Consider the following 18,845-nt stretch of genomic DNA (forward strand, 5'->3'; position numbering starts at 1 on the left):
CTTAAAGGGCCCTCAAATGAGCATTTTTCTACATAGTAACAGATTAGCTTATTACATGCTGTCTTTGTCTTAAGTCTTTACAGAAGGAAATGCCACATTCCACAGTGCTGATTCCTGCCACCAGCTGGGGCATGTGATTCCAAACATGATTCCCGGAGCCCCAGGCACTCACTGATGGGTACACACAGTTGATGCAGAGGGTGGTGTGACTAATTTACGACATTTTACAACTAAAGTAGAAATTAGTTACACCTTCAGTTAGATTAACATAATAGGAAAAAGGCTTGAGAAAAACAGCACTTCATGAACACTAGACACTAAATTGGTAAAAGCTTTTAGTTACTGAAAATTTTAAATATGGAAGTAGAGGGAACAGGAGAGTCACCTTTCACTTAGATTCAACCATTATCAATATATGGTCATTTCTATCCATATTCTATGATTTAATAAAATACAAATGTAATTTTATGTAACAGATGAGGTTGTAACATCTACTGAAAGGCAGCAGAATATTTTCTACTGTGATTTTTCTATGACATTGGTGACTAAAAGTTTAAAGCTTTTTCTTTCTTTTGTTTTTTTTTAATAAGAATGGTTGATACCTTTGGATGTGGTTTGTGAAAAAGTACACAATTTCTACTACAATCTTAACAACAATGATCATATTGGTACCAAATACTTTCTGTGTATTAGAAAATACATAGTGGAGGGTGCCCAGGTGGCTCAGTCAGTTGAGTATCGGACTCTTGGCTTTGCCTCAGGTCATACTCTCAGAACCATGAGATCAAGTTCCACATTGGGCTTAAGATTCACTCTCTTCCTCTCCTGCCCTTCCCCTCACCAAAAAAAAAAAAGAAAGAAAAAGAAGAAAGAAAGAAAGAAAGAAAGAAAGAAAGAAAGAAAGAAAGAAAGAACATGGTGAAAGCCACCTTTCTTATCTTCACCATAACACTCCTAGTACGTACTATTAATCTTCTCATTTTACCTTTGAGGAGACAGGTACAGAGAAGTATACCCAACATCAGAAAGCTATATGTCAAGGTTGGGACTTGAATTCTTGCGGTATAACTCTAGTGTTAATACTCTTAACTGTTATGCCAATACATGGACATGAAAGACTAAACATTGGTAGAAGGAAATAAAGGAGATAAAATAGAAAATAAAGAGCTCGATCAGATAGGAAAGTGTGGTACCTTGTGGGTTTATTCTTTTTCTAAGATACACACCTTTACTAATTCCATGACAAGATACAGTTCTGTTGGCACATCCATCTCTTCGATCAGAAGAACAATATTGGGATGTTTCACTCTTCTTAAAATAGACACCTCATTCTGGATCATGTGCTCCTGTTGAAGAGAAAAATTACCTCAATCAATATACACATCAAAATACATGAGGAGCTAACTTCAATGAGTGAAACTATACTGAGGATCAAAGGAGATATGCTTTGGTAAAAGAGAATGAGTATATCCTAGATTGAGATACTCAGCCTAGAACTGCCAAAAGATGTTGAAGGTCCTCAGATGATGCTTGCATCCTATCAGGATAAGTATAATTGCATATAGAAGGATGGAATGAAACTTAGATTGCAAAAGTAAATGAAGAAAGTAAAGAGGCAAACAATGATAATGGAGCAGAAATACAATCATTCCAATTAACTTTTATTGCAAGAATATTTATAGGATAAAGTTATGTTCCAATAAATATATAACATTCTATTCCACCAAAATGCAATTCTTGGGGTGACCTTATGTTTATTTGGGAACTGATCTTCGTGTTTCTACCCCAGCAACCCCCTATTTTCATAACAATATGCCTTATACATACTTTGCCTCGACATTTGCTTTTCTTGATAATTTTCAGAGCATACTCCCTAGCGGTTGACCTGCAAAGAGAAAGTTATTTGTAAAAAATAAACTCAATTTCAAATCTGTTGAGTCATTTTGTTAAGGATTAATTTATTAGCCCATATATCTTGCATCAAACTGGTGTGAATATTTTGTAAAAGATTCCTTTTTTCAAAGAAATATGTAAATCTTAAGGAGTGGACCAAGTGTACAGACAACAAATATGCTAGGATAGAAACATCTTGAGCTGTTTGTTACCATTTTTGCAATAAAACCACCACCATCGAGGTGCCTGAATGGCTCAGTAGGTTAAGCTACCAGCTCTTGATTACAATTCAGGTCATGATTTCAGGGTCCTGAGATGGAGCCTCACATCAGGCTTTGAGCTCAGCAGGGAGTCTGCTTTAGGATTCTCTCTCTCCCCCTCTGCCCCTCCTCCCTTGCTCTCTCTCTCTCTCAAATAAATAAATCTTAAAAAAAAAAAAAACCATAACTCAGGACTCTTGTTCTTAAGGACTCTGCTTCATATACAGCCCAGCCAACTCTGACCTTCCTCTGTGATGGGTGTGGGAGGGAGGGCTTAGTCATATAGGCACCTTTAAATAGCTTCCTAAATTGTGTTAACATTTCTAAGATACTGTAGTGCCAAAAACAACAGCTCTATTGTCGAAAGATGTATACTTAATAATCATAGGAAACCACTATTTTACAAGCATTGCCATTTCATTTCTTTTTTTTTTAATTTTTTTTAATTTTATTTATTTATGATAGTCATACAGAGAGAAAGAGAGAGGCAGAGACACAGGCGGAGGGAGAAGCAGGCTCCATGCGCTGGGAGCCTGATGTGGGATTCGATCCCGGGTCTCCAGGATCGCGCCCTGGGCCAAAGGCAGGCGCCAAACCACTGCGCCACCCAGGGATCCCCGCCATTTCATTTCTGTTGGGAAACCAGAACAGCTTAGCTTCTTACCCATAGATAAAAGCCACCATGAGGGATGCAAATGAAATACAGTGGGAGTCGGATTGATTAAGAACAAAAGTTTTAAATAGGGTTTTAAAATCTTCAGTATGAAAAAAATAAAAATAAATAAAAATAAAATCTTCAGTATGAATAATCAAGGGGGGATTTCCCTTGATTACATGTTTAGAGCAAGAGTAATTTGCCCATAAATTAAGAGGTCAGATATTAGCAGTGTTTCTCAAGGGCATTTTAGACACCACTCATATCATTTGCTAAAAGTGCTTCTCCCACTATACTTCCAGGCCCCTGCGTGGACAAATGAAAGAGTGAAGTCATGCACATGCAAGAGGATTCTTCACCTCATAAAAGGACCAGGGTCCCTTTAAGTAGTCTCTTCTTAAGAGGTTTCTGAGGAGTTTGTTTGCAAATTTGAAAACGTCTAATCAAGAGGAAAACTAAAAGCTGAATAATTTCTGGATTCTGCTTTTCATGAATCACTAAAAAAACTATAATAAAACAAATCTGAAGGGTGTCTGTGTGGCTTAGTTGGTTAAGCATCTGCCTTTGGCTCAAGTCATGATCCCAGGATCCTGGGATCGAGCCCCACATTGGCCTCCCTGCTTAGTGGAGAGTCTGCTTCTGCCTCTGCCCCTCCTCTTCCTTCCCCTCATGCTCTCTCTCTGGCTCTCACTCTCAAATAAATAAATAAAATATTAAAAAATAAAAATAAAAAATAAAACAAATCTGAGAATTGAATCCCTGACACTCTCATATCTGGTTTAAAACATTTCATCTGATGACAGAGAAAACTAGATTATTGGACTGACCACTGTGATAAAAGCCAGCAATTGCAGGCAGGGCCTGTGAGCTTGGGTGGAGGTGACACTTCCATTCTGTGCCTCCACAAAGGGGATGGTGTTGGTGAGAAAAGAGGGGGATTTATTAGTTTTGTCATTTCCCATGTTACCATTTGATCCTGTTTCCCTGGAATAAGTAACATTACAGGACTCAAAGTAAAGGGCTAGTGTGGCACCAGGAAGGCTGAGTTCCCTCAACAGCCAGACGGACAAGGAGTAGAATTTCCAAGGGTCAAGTGGGTGTGTTGCTGGCTTCCAGGACACCAGGCCAATTAGGTTATGTCCTCAACCTAGGACTGAAGGACAAATATGGGCAAGCCTGGGCTGCAGTGGCTTCAGGACTTACTGGGAAAAGGGACTTAATGGGTTCAGTACCCAGAACCTTACGTAAGAAGATCCAAAACTCAGTTAGATTGACCCATAATTTATATCAGATGGTGAGCCCTGTAGAGGACCACCAAAATTAATACTGAAAGTTTTCTTTCTTGATTCCTTGAAGGCAGAACCATAAAGTCCTAATAAAATCCTTAATTATTATATGTTTATAGGAAAGTGGCTGAGTCTGGAAAATAAACCTGAGAACAGCTGTTAGTACTAAATGTATACCATAAGTATAAAAACTTAACTTCTTGCTCTAAGTTGGTAAATGAAAACACTTGGCAAGAAATAAAACCTTAAACCAAGTATTTGCCTTCCTGCGGACCCTAACTCTGAGGACCACTGTGCCTGTGTAATTCTTCAGTGAGTGATTACAAGCAGGGTTCTTTGGTGGCTACAGAGGTGAACAAAACCTGGGCATTTCAGACAGGTGAGCAAAACCTGGTCCTTGTCCCAAGGAGCCTACAGCTTGTTGTGGTGAGAACACCAGACACCAGGATTGCTAGTGAAACTAAAACCCATTTGCTCATTCCTGAAATTACATTCTTGACCTTGCACAGAATCACGGAGCTTTGAATGTCACAGCAAAGGCAGTGGCAGCAGCAGCAGTAGCAGCAACAGGACAATCTTTGTTTGCTTTTTCCTTCTATTCTATTTCCTTCTATTCTATTCTTCTATTCTATTCTATTCTTCCTTATATTAACTCAATTTGTAAGGTCTCCTTCCTATTAAGATTGACCCAAGGTTAGAGCTTGAACTATTAAGAGAGAAATTTCCAAATTTTATGAATTTGAACTAAATCTAATTTTTTAATGTTTGTGCTAAAAAATAATGGTTTGGAGAAAGCAGTCTTGTTTAGTGATTCTCAACCCAGGGCCAGTCTGCTACCCAGCCCCCTTCCCTCACTCTGGGTTGGGGGGGGGGGCAGCAGAACACTTATTGATTGGGATGCTCTGGACTAATGTGCTTTTTGTTGTTGCTGTTATGGGGGTGGTGCTAGGTTTTCAAGGCACTAAAGTTCTGTGGAAAAGGAAAAACAGCTTCCCAGGCATTTCCATTGTAGAATTTGATGGATTTCATAGCAACCGATCCATTATGGATTAGGTTCTCAAGCAAAGAGACTGGGGGTCTCGTCCCTCTCTATAGTCCCAAATATGTCCAGTGTAGGCCTGAACTAGCAAAGGCTCCGAGCATGTTGGCTGAGTTGTGGAAATTCCAGAGGATGTTGGCAGTTAGGAACCCCCCCACCCCCCGCAACAAAGAAGGGTTAGTAAGCACCACCCTTCCTTTGCCACATAATCATAAGCCCATCTCAGCCTCTTCAGAAGAGGGTAATTGTGGAGAGCAGAGAATTGAGGCATTCCAGAATGTCTTGTCAGACATCTCTGGAAGTAGAGTCTGATTTTGAACTTGAGCACAAGCCCAGTGCCAGAGCATCCTCAGGAAGAAGGGAAGGAAGAGTACTGTCAGCTAGCTGAGAAACAGCTAAGCTTCACCCTGACTCATCCTCCAAATCACACTTCAGAAGGAAATGCCTTCAGACTTTAGGTCCAAGGTTTTGGAGGTTCTTGAGATTTCTGAAGACCTTCTAGGAAGATGCAACCCATTTTTGTGGCCTTGAAGTCCCCGTCCGTTCAGATGGGTTTGAGCCCACCTATATGTGCTGTTCAAGCCAATGGTTTCCTTGCGCAGTTCCTTGGGCTTATAGGGGAGGCAAGGAGAGAGGGAATCATGAGCAGCTAGAACCTCAATACAATTCTGATGCATACACTGCTAAAAAATGCAAGCAGTGCAGGTGGAGAGGAGGACCAGAAGCCCCTGGAGACACTGGCCCTACTCATAGCTGCACCTCTTATACCCTTGGCTTGTAGGTAATTAGCCCATGAAGAGCCCCCAAAGCCAAAGATGAAAGGCACTTCATTGCGCCCTGTACTCATGCTCTGAGCCCTCATGGGTCTCTTCAGCTCTCTGAGTTCTCTTTGGGACCTCAAGTATTCCATAAAACAGCTTCAGAATAGAGCAAGTCTCAGTTCACCAACCTCCTCTGGCATGTCCTAGGGACTCCTGAGGCCGCTGGCAAAACTGCTACAGGGGAACAGACAGAAAGCTAAGTGGACCGGGCAACCACTGCTAAAGGATATGCTGGGACAGGGCCGTGGAACACAAGGCCTATGCAACACTATTATTGTGTCCATTGTTGTAGGAAAGCCTTCCCTGTGACAGCATATTACTAACAGAGGAGGACATACTTGCTCTTGTTAATACATATGCATCCTTCAAAGTATGGCAGGATGTCCCCGCAAGCAATGTGTGCCATTCACAACATTCTTAGCTCACTTTTATTTTCTTGGACCTCTGGAAAATATTAAGAGAATGTTTCATGATGCCTCCAGGGAGAGAGGGCACATGCCATATGTCCTCATTCAGCAGGAGCAGAACACTGAAACTTTTGGGGGCAATCGGTGTTTTGACTCCGAAGGCTTATACAATGAAACCCAAGATGAGAACTCATGCAAAATGAACACAATCCAAGCTAGAAAGAAAGAAATGAATTCTGGATAGAGACATGAGAAATGTCTCTTGTGGAAAGACCAGTAACTGTTAGACTAAGATGCCATCATGATCTCTGAGCAAGCTAGGAGAAACAGCACATGGCTGCCACACCAGGCTGAACAGAGGACAAACACTGGCGGATAACCAGATACCCCACATAGGAAGGGCATGGCAATCTGCTAAAAATGGGATTTTTCTGCCACAATGGAAAAAAAAGTTAAAAAGAGTTGAATCTACTATCAGTAAAAGTAGAAATGAAATATAAAATTATATAAACATACACACACACACACACACACACACACATACACACTTCCACCCTTTGCCTTACGAGTGGCTCTCCTGATTTAACTTTTATCTTTTTTGTACAGAGACAAATGTGGTATGCTAAGCTACATTCTCATGAGAGACTCCTTGCTGGAGGGAGTGAAGTGGTCAAAAGTGTGGGTTTTGTATCTATGCCTTATTAAGTACCTACTAGCGGAGCGACCTTGGGCATTTAACTTCTCTAACAGCATTCTTTGTATGCTTTATATAAAACAAAGACAATATTGGTATTATGGGATTATTACGGCAATTACATGAAAAATCATAAGGGCTTTGTCTGTAGTTTATGCTCAGTGAACAGTGGTTGTTCCTGGTTTTGGAGGTGTGAGGCCTACAAAAGTAATGGAGAACTTTCTATATTTGGCAGTGATGTAACACATGGTCAAACTCTGGTGGCAGTGGGGTGATTGAGGGCAGAGGGGAGAAAAAGTAGCCTAACAGTAATTAATAAGAGGTTTTCTTATACTACTTATATTCCATACCCCTCCTTCACAGAGTGGCTGCTACAGTGGCTTGCTGGCCCTGGGGGGAATACCCTAGCCCAGCTGGTATGCTGCGGTTGAGCGAAGTTAGAGATTTAGTGCACAAAGGTATCTTAACGAGGGCTCTGCTGCCTTCGTGGAGGAAGCATCTTCCTAAGAGTGGCAAAGGGGGCAGGGGAGCAAATCAGTGGACACTGACCCAAGTGAGGACCCTGGTGATGCCTGAGGCCCTGTGCAGACTTCGAACTCTAACATGGCACAAATCTTGTGCTTCTAAATCAAAGCCCTTAAAGAAGAACAAGTTCTGGATCTTGCCAAGACTAAAGCTTGTAGTCCAAGGCATCCTCTCTGAGAGGTAGAGTAGAGTGAAGGAGCATTATTTTCAGACAGTGCTATCTAGTAGGAGCCCAGCCTCACCATGGGCAGAGAGAAGTGACAGGGAACCCAGTCCCCAGGAAGCGCATGTGCACTTCCTCAAGAAGTGCAGGGTTTCCCCTAACTTTTCCACACTCTGTTCACCAGCTCTGAGAAGGAGCTGCTGGCAGATCAGGTCCCTGTAAAGCAAAAATCTGTTCAAGAAATGAAGTCCAACTAGAACACTGGGCTTGGGGTTTGAGGCCGCCATAATCTGGGCTATGACTTTATTAGTTGTCACTTTATCTAGGAGCCACCAGCCACTGTCTTTGATTAGGTATCAGGATCTCAGAGATAGACCTTTTACTCCAAACCTCTTGCCCTTGGCCCACAAGAGTACCAAGCTCATTCATTTTGAAACATTTTAATATATTAAACCATTTTTGTTGGGATCAGTATATACTCATTTTAAAGCTTTTCAAGGTTACTCTATTTAATTTGATGATAGTACATTAGTATACACCATATAAAAGAATCTTCTGACCTCTACAAGATGCCTCAAAAAAGCGTAGAGAAAAAAAAACATTCAATACGTATTTTTTTTTTTTTTAACAAAATGAAAGGGCTCACCTGAAAGATCTGGCAAAGTTTTGCTGAGTACATTAAAAAGGAAAAATCAAAGTCCTTAATTTATAGATTGTCCCAGGAATCACTACATTTTTCAAATCTGTTGTTAGATGGGCTTTTCCTTCTTTAAAAAAATTTTTTTTTACATCTGGAGTTGAGACAGTAACCTATTCCATATGTGCCACAGACGGCAAATAAAGACACAATCTTGGAAAACATAACGCCAAATGTTTCCTTTAAAGTCTGATGCAAATGATATCCTTCTCACCTTTCTACACATTCCTTGACAACAGCAAAATTTCCATCCCCTATTGTCCTTCCGACTTTATATCGTTCTGTTATTGTGGCCGGAATCTGGAAGCCTTCCTCCGACACTTCTGAAAGAATCATTAGTACATTTTTATTGGTAGGAAAGGGAATACAGATGTTGCCCCAGAAAGACATTTAGAAGTAACATCTAATAGACTGGAACTGATTGAGAATCGATATGTCACTTTCTATACAGTGAGGCACACCCCCCCTCTGCTGACATTGTATACTCAACAGTTCTTCCTAAGACGAATGATAGACCAAAAGGAAAGGCAGACTGTATGGTGTCCGCTTCCACGGACGGAAGAGTGGCTGACACTTTCGCTCCTTGCGTTTCATGCCAATTTGATCAATAGTGTTTACTGACTGACTACCCACCGTCTTCAGAGAAATGACATTCCTAGGTATGGCTCAGGAGGAAAGTGGAGGTTATAGGGGACCCGGGCTGCTTGACATTGGACAAGCATGACACATGCCTGCTGTTTGGACACTTAGCTTTACTACATCCTGAAACGGAGATCTCCGTAAAATTCCTTATGAACTAAGCCCCGATTGCCCGGCCTGCCTAGTATCAAGGAGCAGATTTTAGACAAATGTTCTCACCAGCAACCTGCATAGCAGATGTTGAGTTAAAATTGCAATATTTATTATGTCTGTGAACAGAACAGTTTTGTAGTTTCAATTATGTTAGTGCCACTAACACAACACATTTTCCCCCTTAAAATGCATTTTGAAATATTTTACAAATGCCTAATAATGCTTTAAATATCTAAGGCCATAAAACTAAATAAGCCACACTTAGGTCACATAAATATACTGGATAACCTTTAACATCTTTGGGGTGTAAAAAGCTTTTTATAGCTGGGCTCTAAAATTTACATGCTTTAAAGTTATAAATCCTAGCTCTCCCTCAGGCAACCTGAATACAAAATGTGATGGAGGCCTAGTGTGCTTTCTAAATGTGCTCCTATTCTGACCTTTAATCATAAACTGAGACTAAACATTTCTTCTCAAAATAAAATTAAAACCTTAGGTTGTGCACAGGCTTTCTTGGTGATTTTGTATTCTCCAGGAGTCTGCAACATTGGGGAAGAACAAATGGAAACTCACAATTATCACACATCTGCTTTAGGACTCTTATTCTGGTTCTGATCATGCTCAATCTGCACCACTCTGGATCCTAGGGTGGAAGGAATTTCTGGAAAGTGATGTACAAACGTGGGACATTTGCTGCTACTACTTTTACCTTCGGCATTTTGTGCAGCCTCTTTACCTCTTTATAGGTGACATTTTAGTCTTAACCCACCAGAAGCTATCACAGTGGTCTCCAGAATAAAGTGAGAGCTGATGCTAATTGACACCCCCTCCCTAATCCCCACCATCTCACAACCAGAGAAGCCTCTGGTTTCAGAGACTCAGCCTGGGGATTTTTGTCTACTCCATGGGAATTAGAGGAGATCTTTGGAGAAGTTTCAAATCCACTGCAAAGCACCGAATTTATAAAACATCACTCAGATGACACGGTCTTAAGGCTCTTTACTACATGGATAATAAAAATAACCATCCTTGGCTGTCAGAAGCAAGGCTGACTCCAGATGGGAAATGGAAGGAGGTACTTCATCCTTCCTTCCACTGGGAGCATCAGTGAGGCACCCATCTGGAGCACATGGCTTGGGATTTTTTCCCCCCCTATGGATAAAAATGTATCCTTTAGGCTTTTGACTAAGAAGGCTGTGCCAAGTCTTAGCCAAGGACCATTTCATTTCATTAGGTAAATATAACACAGTTGAACAAAAAGACTTCTAGATGGCTGAATTTCATACTTCTGGAAATATAAAAAAATATGATACTGCATGGTAGTCAGGAAATAATTCATGTGTGTATCACTTATTTCACTTGACATAATAAAAGGTACTTTTTTGGAAAATTAAATCATGTTTCAAACAAGTAAGAGATGCTGATTCTTGAACAATGGCTTGATTATATCAGTCTTACACTTTCCTAAGTACTTTCTCATAATTGATTTGAGGCTGAAAATGACCCCCAGGGAGAAACAGGTATATATTACAATCTTATACAATTTTATAGGAGAGGAACTAAGATGTAGAGAGATGAAGAGGGTTATTCAAAACAGTCTAGTGAGGGGAGCCTGAGTGGCCCAGTTAAGCGTCCGACTCTTGATTTCAGCTCAGTCATGATCTCAGGGTCATGAGATTGAACACCTATCAGGCTCTGTGCTGGGGGTGGAGCCTGCTTAAGATTCTCTCTCCACCTCTCCCCCTCAACCACCCATCTTCTCCCTCTCAAAAAAAAATTGGAAAAACAAAACAAAACAACCCAGTGAGTTAGTGAAAAAAATCAGTTCTGGAATCCAGGGCCTTTGATCACATCACAGAGAAATTCTAAAATGAAATAGCCTAAGGTACAAAGAATATTTTTTGCAATGGCTATCAAGTAATTCTCTTAGTAAAGCCATATTTTCACATACTCAGTTCGCTTATGTTAGAGTACATCTGTAACAGTCAATCAAGAGAGGGCACTGTCTTGAATATACTGAAAGTGAACAGAATTCAGGAAAACACAAGCAACAATTACTTCCTTTTATTTTCAAAGTATGCACTAGCTGGCTTCTTAGAATACTTACGCCTTCCAAGGATGTGAAATATCTCCCAATTAGGCTAATTCGCTCTTCCTGTTCCCATAGAGTAGATGAGATCCCTGGGGGAAACCATATGCAATCCTATCCCTAGGAGCTGCTTTAGGCTTCTGTTTCATAATGCTTGAAAAGTTACAGTTTCCTGAAGAAATTTAGCCAACCTGTCCCCCCCTCCCCCCAAGCTAAGCCTTCTCCTCAGACACCAACTCCCAAGCTCACCACCTTCTCCGGGTCCATCGTTCTCATCCATTGAGCTGCAGACTTTGGTGGATGCAAGGGAAGTAGAGGAGCCTCCATGCTGGGAGCTCTGTAAGGGAACAGAAACAAAAAATAAAAATACTCGGTCAGACTGCCAGTCTGCAGGTGCGATGCCCAGCCCAGGATCTTACACCCATCATCGGGGAGGATTTGGTCTTTACACTCGAAAGGGGAGGTTCTTAGGCTATTCAATTAGATTACTTATCTTTCCCGCCCTATTAACCATCTATTATTGGTTAATCATTCTAAATTTGGATGTTCCATGGCTTTTTAGTCCTTTTTCTCAAGATCAGCATCCCTTAGCTCCCTGTTTAGGTTTGTCAGATTTTAAGCATCTCACCTCACTTTTCCAGTCTATCTGCAAACAGGCCTCAAATATGGCGCCACTCTGATATCCAAATTTTTTTCTGTTCTTACCATAGGAAAAAAAAATTCTCTTCAGTTTGTTTATGGAATATCCTAAAAAAAAAAATTGAGGCTTACCACATTCTTGGAGAAAGGCTACAGAGTGGGTTTGTTAATTCCACTTTGAGATAAAGACACAAGCACTAAGTAGGTTATCAATACGTTAAATGTCATAAAGTAAGTCTGAGGCAAAGACAAGAATAAAGCCTAAGCCTGGTGATTCCCTTGTATTTTGGGCATATTTTGAACCAAGACCAATGACAGCAGATAGGATAACAACTATATTTCAAAGCTCAGAGGACAAAACAATAGCAAATATTTAGTACTATGATCAGCTATGGGGAAGTACTGTAACGATGAACCTTGCCATCTCTGCATCTATTCCTTGAGAAAACAATTTGCATATTTCAATGTTATTTCTAAACAGTGAACACAGCTTGTCCTAAAAGATCTTCCTTCTGTTTCCCTGGGTTTATCCACTTTGTTGGCCTGATGGGAGCAGGAGGCGGTTGAGGGGGCGGCATTGGCTCATGGTGCTGGCTGTCTGTGGAGCAGAGAGAAGGGAAAGAGCATCTGTAGTTGAATTAATAATGAAGAGGTGGTGAGAAGCAAAGTTGACCTACTTTTCCTCTGCTTACCTGTTTCCCTTCAACCTCCTCCCCATTCCATCCAGCCTTAACAGTACACAAAGTAGGAAGGAAGAGAAAGTCTTACATAATTTCTTTACCCCCAATAGTATCTTATATAGAAAAAGCAGATTTTAGTTTTCACCAAAACTATCGTTGGGAAAATGCTACTGAAATCATTGCAGGGCCATTTGAGTCCACTGCCTGTTTTCCTAGGTGTGGCTAAGATAAGCATGTTCCACTGGATGAGTTCATCAAAGCTGACAGTTGACATTGGGGTAAAAGCTAGATTCACAGCAGTGATGCATCTGCTTCCTTAACAGGACATCCTAGAAGTTCGGTGGTTACTCTAGTATACTGCTGAATAAAACACAGTTTGCGTGGTGTGTCCTTTATTTTCCTTCCACCAATCAGTCTGGTGACTTGAGTGGTTTTTTTCAGCCTTTCTCATCCAGCCTCCCTTTGTGACGAGCAGCACACATTTATCCTATATCTGGCTAGAAAGTGGGATTCAGACTGTAACCTTGCAACAGTTTTCTCTTGAAGTGACACTATGTGGTCATAACCGACTCTGTCGAGGGTACTGTAAATGTATGAGCTTCTAAGTCATGCTCTGCTGACTTTTATGGATGTCTGTTTGTGAAAACCTTGTATTTGTAATATTGGAATACAAGGCTTAGACAAGGCAGATTTATAATGTTGATATCTGGTGAAAATAACCATTACCACATTTGAGGGGAAGGGGTGTGTTTTCCAGAAAGTGAGATCTTTTATCCTGTGTCCATTGCTTTTGCTGTAGACATAGTGTGGTTCCAAGAAGAAAAGCAGTTGGTAAATGTCTAAAATGTAGACCTTCTCTTCTGGGCTTTCTGATTCTTGAATTTCTTCCAGCATCCTCACAAGTGTGTACATTGTGGTTCAGGGTGGCAGGTGCTGTCTTGTCATATGGTGTTTTAAATTTTAGAATACAAAGACACATTCTTTCATCAAGCACTCAAATTAATAGACTTAGTAGCGTGTTTCCTAGCAAAGATGTCCACGATTATGTACTCAATTCCAAAAGCTTGTTCTTTTAATAAGAACTTCAGATACTCAAAATAGGACGCTGACCCAAAGTATATGAAAACATCGCTGTATGCACATTACAGTTCTGAACTGTAATGTTCAGAAACTTACTGGATATTATTCACTCAAGTGCCTTATCAACTAACAAATAGCATTTTTAACAGTGCCACCTAACATCTGAGGCCAGCTGTGTTCCCTCTGCCTTATGGACAAAAACCCCTCAAGGTTTTTAGGTTCTGTTTAAAAAAAGAGAGAGAGAGGATTACCACAAATTTACGTACATTTAGAATTGCTTATTTTCAACTTTAGGTTTGAAAATCTACCCCAAATAATTTAAAACTTCATGCTGAGGGTAACAGACAACTAAAAGAAAATAAAAAAAAAAAATTAAAGGGAGTTTACTTACAGATAGAGAACACAGAGTGGAAAGTTCTCCTTTTTTTTTATTATGATCAAATAGAGTAAAATAAATATATCAGATTCCTAATGGTGTTCTCTTTTCTCTTTCCCAAAGAAGTAAAATAGTTAACATTGTACACTTTTCTAAGACAATGGTTATTCATGGATTCAAAAAATTTCAGGGATTGAAGGAAATATTCATATTACATATTACTTATTCCACTGTACTTCCATCCATAAATCCCCACTACAAAAATCCTAGCCATTTAGTCAAATGGCCTCTGTCCAAACACCTCCACTACTGAACACATTTTTCAGTGGTCCCTTGATTGTTCATTGGAGACAAAGTTCTTCCTTATATTGAAATGATGTCCTACATTTTTGACTTATTGATCTTAGCTCTCACATCTGGAGCTACCCAGTGCAGGTCTAATTCATGACAGTGCTTCAGGAATTTGGCAATAGCTTCTGGACCCCTTTAGTACCTTCTCTTCTTCCATTTGTATATTTCCCGTTTTTTTTTTTTTTTATTGTTCATCATACTACACAGTTTCATGACCCCTTCCACTCTCCTGTGGATAAACTCCAGTTCTCAATATTTCTTGTTAATGCCAGTGCTCAAAACAAATGTAATATTTAGGTGTACCCTGACCAGCACAGAGCAGAGGACAGAGCTTGACCTTGTGAGTGGAATATCAATGCACTTTAAGATCACATTGGCTTAGCAATAGTACCATAACTTTTTAGCCTAACACTGAGCTCACGGTTATATCAGGTCTTGCTAGTCTGTATTTGGGAGTTTGGTACTTTGGATCAAGTCTAAGACTCCCTGTTTATTCATGTTAAATGTTATCTTTATTACATTGATATCCTTGCAAACTATTATTTTTCTTAATTCTGATTCTGCCACCTGACGTTTTTGTTCTGCCAGTTGAAGTGATTCAGTAAGCAACATGGCTCTTTGTGTATGCTAGTTACTAATCCTAAATATACTAATTTAGACAGTGTTGGAACACTTTTATTACTGCTTATAGTCTGATTGAAAGATTTTGAGTGTAGTAAAGGGAAAATGTGTAAATTCTTGCTCTTTAGAATTAACCCAAAGAGATTAATCAGCCTTTATTTAGACCAACAGAAGCTGAAAAGCCTGCTTATATTTTTTCATGCTTACAAGTGAAATCAGTTTGCTTATTTGTTTTTTCTGAACAGATAAACCATTTTATAGTATGCATAATGGTAAGATTTTGTGTTTGCTTTAGTTTGCTAATTCTAAGGCATCTGGATGTGTAGTACAGAACATATACTTTTTTTAGAATTTAACGCAATTAGTTGCTCTAAGAGACACTGTGACATTTGAAATGTTATCACCTCCAAGCAGATTTAATGGAAACCAGGTGGGCAGGTTGCTGGCACCTGGATGCTTTTATGACACACCTTCATAAAAGTACCGCCCTAAGTAAGAACACATCCTAAGTGTGGCTATTTAGCTTGGGATCATATAACAGATGGAGAACATATCACACTTTGTGAAATAAGTGAGAAAGCTGACATAACAGCTCTAACCACATTTTATCAAGATGTATTTGATGACTATGTAGTTAAAAACAGTTCATTTTAAATATAATGGCATTAGCTACCCCTGCCATTTGTATTAATGGTGTCACTCAACTGAGGATCATGAGGATCACACTGAATAAAGTTTTCAAAAATATCCAATTAATCCACTGATCTATTCAAGGTAGAAAAATCTCACCAGAAAGTTTAGCTTTGACTGGATAATTATTTACTTCCACTTCACATCCTGCCTTGGCATACAACTATTAGTTAATATTAACTTGAAAAATTGTAAAAAGAAGAAGAAGAAGAAGAAGAAGAAGAAGAAGAAGAAGAAGAAGAAGAAGAAGAAGAAAGAAGAAGAGGAAGAAGAAGAAGAAGAAGAAGAAGAAGAAGAAGAAGAAGAAGAAGAATTTAAAAATCAAGTGGATCAACTTTAGAAAGGAAACAAAATCAGGAAATATTTAACAAATTCAAACCCCTGTCTTGGTATTCTTGATTTGAAGTCTATAGAATCTCTAAAGATGACCTCCTTTAATAAAAAAAAATTAAATCATACTCTTGCTGTTGAAAGCTTGAAACCTGAGGATTCTAAGTGTGTATAAAAAAACCATTCATTTGCTTTCCAAGTGTGTATGAACAATAATAAGTTGGTCACATCAATCTGTAATAACTAATAAGATTCTACTACATGAAACAAGGCAAGGGGAATTCCTTTTTTCCAAATTCCTCTATCAAAAAAAAAAATTCCTCTATCTGCATTCTTCAGAGCATGTTTAGCATAAATACAGTTTATGGGATAGGTAATCATGTGCATAACAAGAATCAATATTGAAAAATGTAAAATATTATTATAGAGATTTGGTCAAAGTTTAAAAAAAACTGGACAACAGTTATTATGAAATTGGTTTACTCAGAGGAAAGAAAAATGAAAATGGGAATACTGGTATCAAATCGATGTTAGTGAAGCTACCCACGGGAGCCAAGATTTCAAAAATAAATGTATTTAGTTACAACTTTGTTTTATCAGGCAGCCCTCTTGGCTCTTGTGTCCAGTCTCTATACTCACCTAGGCCAAGATCTATAAATCCAAAATCTGAACCATTTGTCCTGAAAAGGCTGTTGTCTTAGGGAGGGGGGAGGCACAATGTTTCTTCTTATTTCTTCATGAAATCATAGTTTGGAAGGGACCCAGAAAGTCATCTAGGTTATCACCTTTTGATAAAATAATTCCCTCTGTGATTTACTTCTCAAATGAGATTCCTAGTCTGTGATGAAGGGAGTTCACTACAATTTTTGTCACCCACTATACTTTATTTTAAACTCTATTATATTAAGAAAGTATATATACAATTTGGAATTTTATAAATTTGTAAACATTCCTTATAGTTGTGCCATATTGCTTTGGGCACTGGTTACGTTTACGTTATCATGAAAATAATAAAAAGAACCAACTAAAGCAACTCTAATTTTAAGATTAAAATGAACCTAACAAAAACATTAGATTTAAAACTAGAATTTTGGACTTCTATAAGAATTTTAAGAAAAATATTTTTCTAACTAAGCCAGTAGAATTTTCTATATTCCTTTATACCACATTATGAATGAAAGTGTGTTTTTTTTTGTTCTAGATTGAAGTTGGGTAATCAAGTACTTTATTATCATCACTATTTCTTTTATTATATATTTATTTTACATATTCATTTATTCAGTGACTTAAAATAACTTGTATACACACCCACATACATATATCCACATGATCATCTCCCTCACCCTACAATTAGAAGACCTTGGAAAAAAAGGCTTCACACTCAGGAGACAGCTCGTATGTCTAAAAAGTGCATGTCAATTTTTTTTTCAATCAGTTGACCATTTGCCTGACAAATTCACCATTAAAACAACCCTAAGAGGAAAGCACAATGATTTTAATATAAGCAGCCAAAACAGAATTCTTCATCAGATCCCCTTATTTTGTCATATTGCCAGTATTTTATACTTTAGATGGCAAGGAATGCCATTCTACAGTATCTCAAGTATCAATTCACTGACACTAATTACATCACAAGAAAGCCATACACATAATTATGAAAGCAACCATTACTCCTCACAGTCATTTCAATGTCAATGTCTTCTTATAAGTTTTCTGAAAGAAACTCACTGAACAACATAGGTGTTTTTTCCTGTTTATTACATAGTTATTCTAAGGTGGTAAGTGTCACAAAGTCAACTTTGAGGGGAGTAACATGGTCCAGTGGGAAATACAAGCTATAACATTTTACAATGAAACCACAGCACAAAGTGATGGAACTTCCAAAAGTGGGTAGTTAAATGAAACATCTCATAGTTCTATAAAACTCTGCTGAGGGCCTCAGTTAATGGATTTTTAAATTATATTGCTGTTTAAAACATTTTAACACCAAATGCTCTTTTTAAGAGAATATACATCCAAGCAACTCAAGTGTATGCAGAAAGTATGTCACCTCTTTGTAAAAATTTCATCCAAATTTACAACATTCATAGTGTATTTTGAAGTAAAAGTCCTTAGAACAAATAATTTCTTGCTTGTTGATGAATATAAACTAAAAAAAATACACATCACAAGAAAATTAGCTTTCATAGTTCTTTGCCTGTGACCTTTTAGATGCCTACTATCCTGGCTTCGAAACCTTTTTGTGGCCATATATAATACAAACACCCATGTATTACATGCACCATTTATACTATCTTGGAATTTATCCATCATCCTTACTAAAATGAACCACATTTTAAAGACACTATATATCATGCACTCTTGAAAATTACAGCTAGCACTTCAGATTTCCTATCCTTTCCACATGCGTTACAGACACAAAATTACAAATATTTTTCAGCTGGCAGTATAACAAACTGCATCAGGCAACTGGTATATTGAATTCAATATATCTCTAATTTTTACACTACACTCTTATGGGATATCTCAAACAAATACAGTTTTCACTCTCATGCATAATTAAAGATGCTAGCAAGGCTAATGCAAACATGTATAAATGGGCAAATGTATGCATATATAACAAATTCATTCAATTAACATTTTCAAGTGTGTATACATTAATATAGATATATACACACATATAGCAATTACAGGAAGGTTACTACTGCAAATATGTCAGCAGTTAGAATAGTGTTTTGAAAGAACATACAAAATTGC

General features: G+C 38.6%; 1 protein-coding gene across 9 annotated transcripts in view; it reads right to left on the reverse strand.

Annotated features, from left to right (window-relative positions):
- Nucleotides 1-18,845, reverse strand: part of DCLK1 (doublecortin like kinase 1) — a 344,423-nt gene that overhangs the window by 54,496 nt on the left and 271,082 nt on the right. For 5 of the 9 annotated variants that reach the window (XM_072720014.1, XM_072720010.1, XM_072720013.1 and 2 more), the window contains 4 exons: nucleotides 11,574-11,658; nucleotides 8,655-8,763; nucleotides 1,828-1,885; nucleotides 1,227-1,346 (listed from right to left, as the gene is read on the reverse strand). In XM_072720014.1, the coding sequence (XP_072576115.1) occupies nucleotides 1,227-1,346; nucleotides 1,828-1,885; nucleotides 8,655-8,763; nucleotides 11,574-11,658 (372 nt within the window). Of the gene's footprint in view, nucleotides 1-1,226; nucleotides 1,347-1,827; nucleotides 1,886-8,654; nucleotides 8,764-11,570; nucleotides 11,659-18,845 lie in introns of all 9 variants that reach the window. The other 4 variants (XM_072720012.1, XM_072720011.1, XM_072720009.1 and 1 more) reach the window with 1 other exon arrangement.

This window comes from Vulpes vulpes, chromosome 9 (assembly GCF_048418805.1).
Source record: "Vulpes vulpes isolate BD-2025 chromosome 9, VulVul3, whole genome shotgun sequence".
Classification (NCBI taxonomy): domain Eukaryota; kingdom Metazoa; phylum Chordata; class Mammalia; order Carnivora; family Canidae; genus Vulpes; species Vulpes vulpes.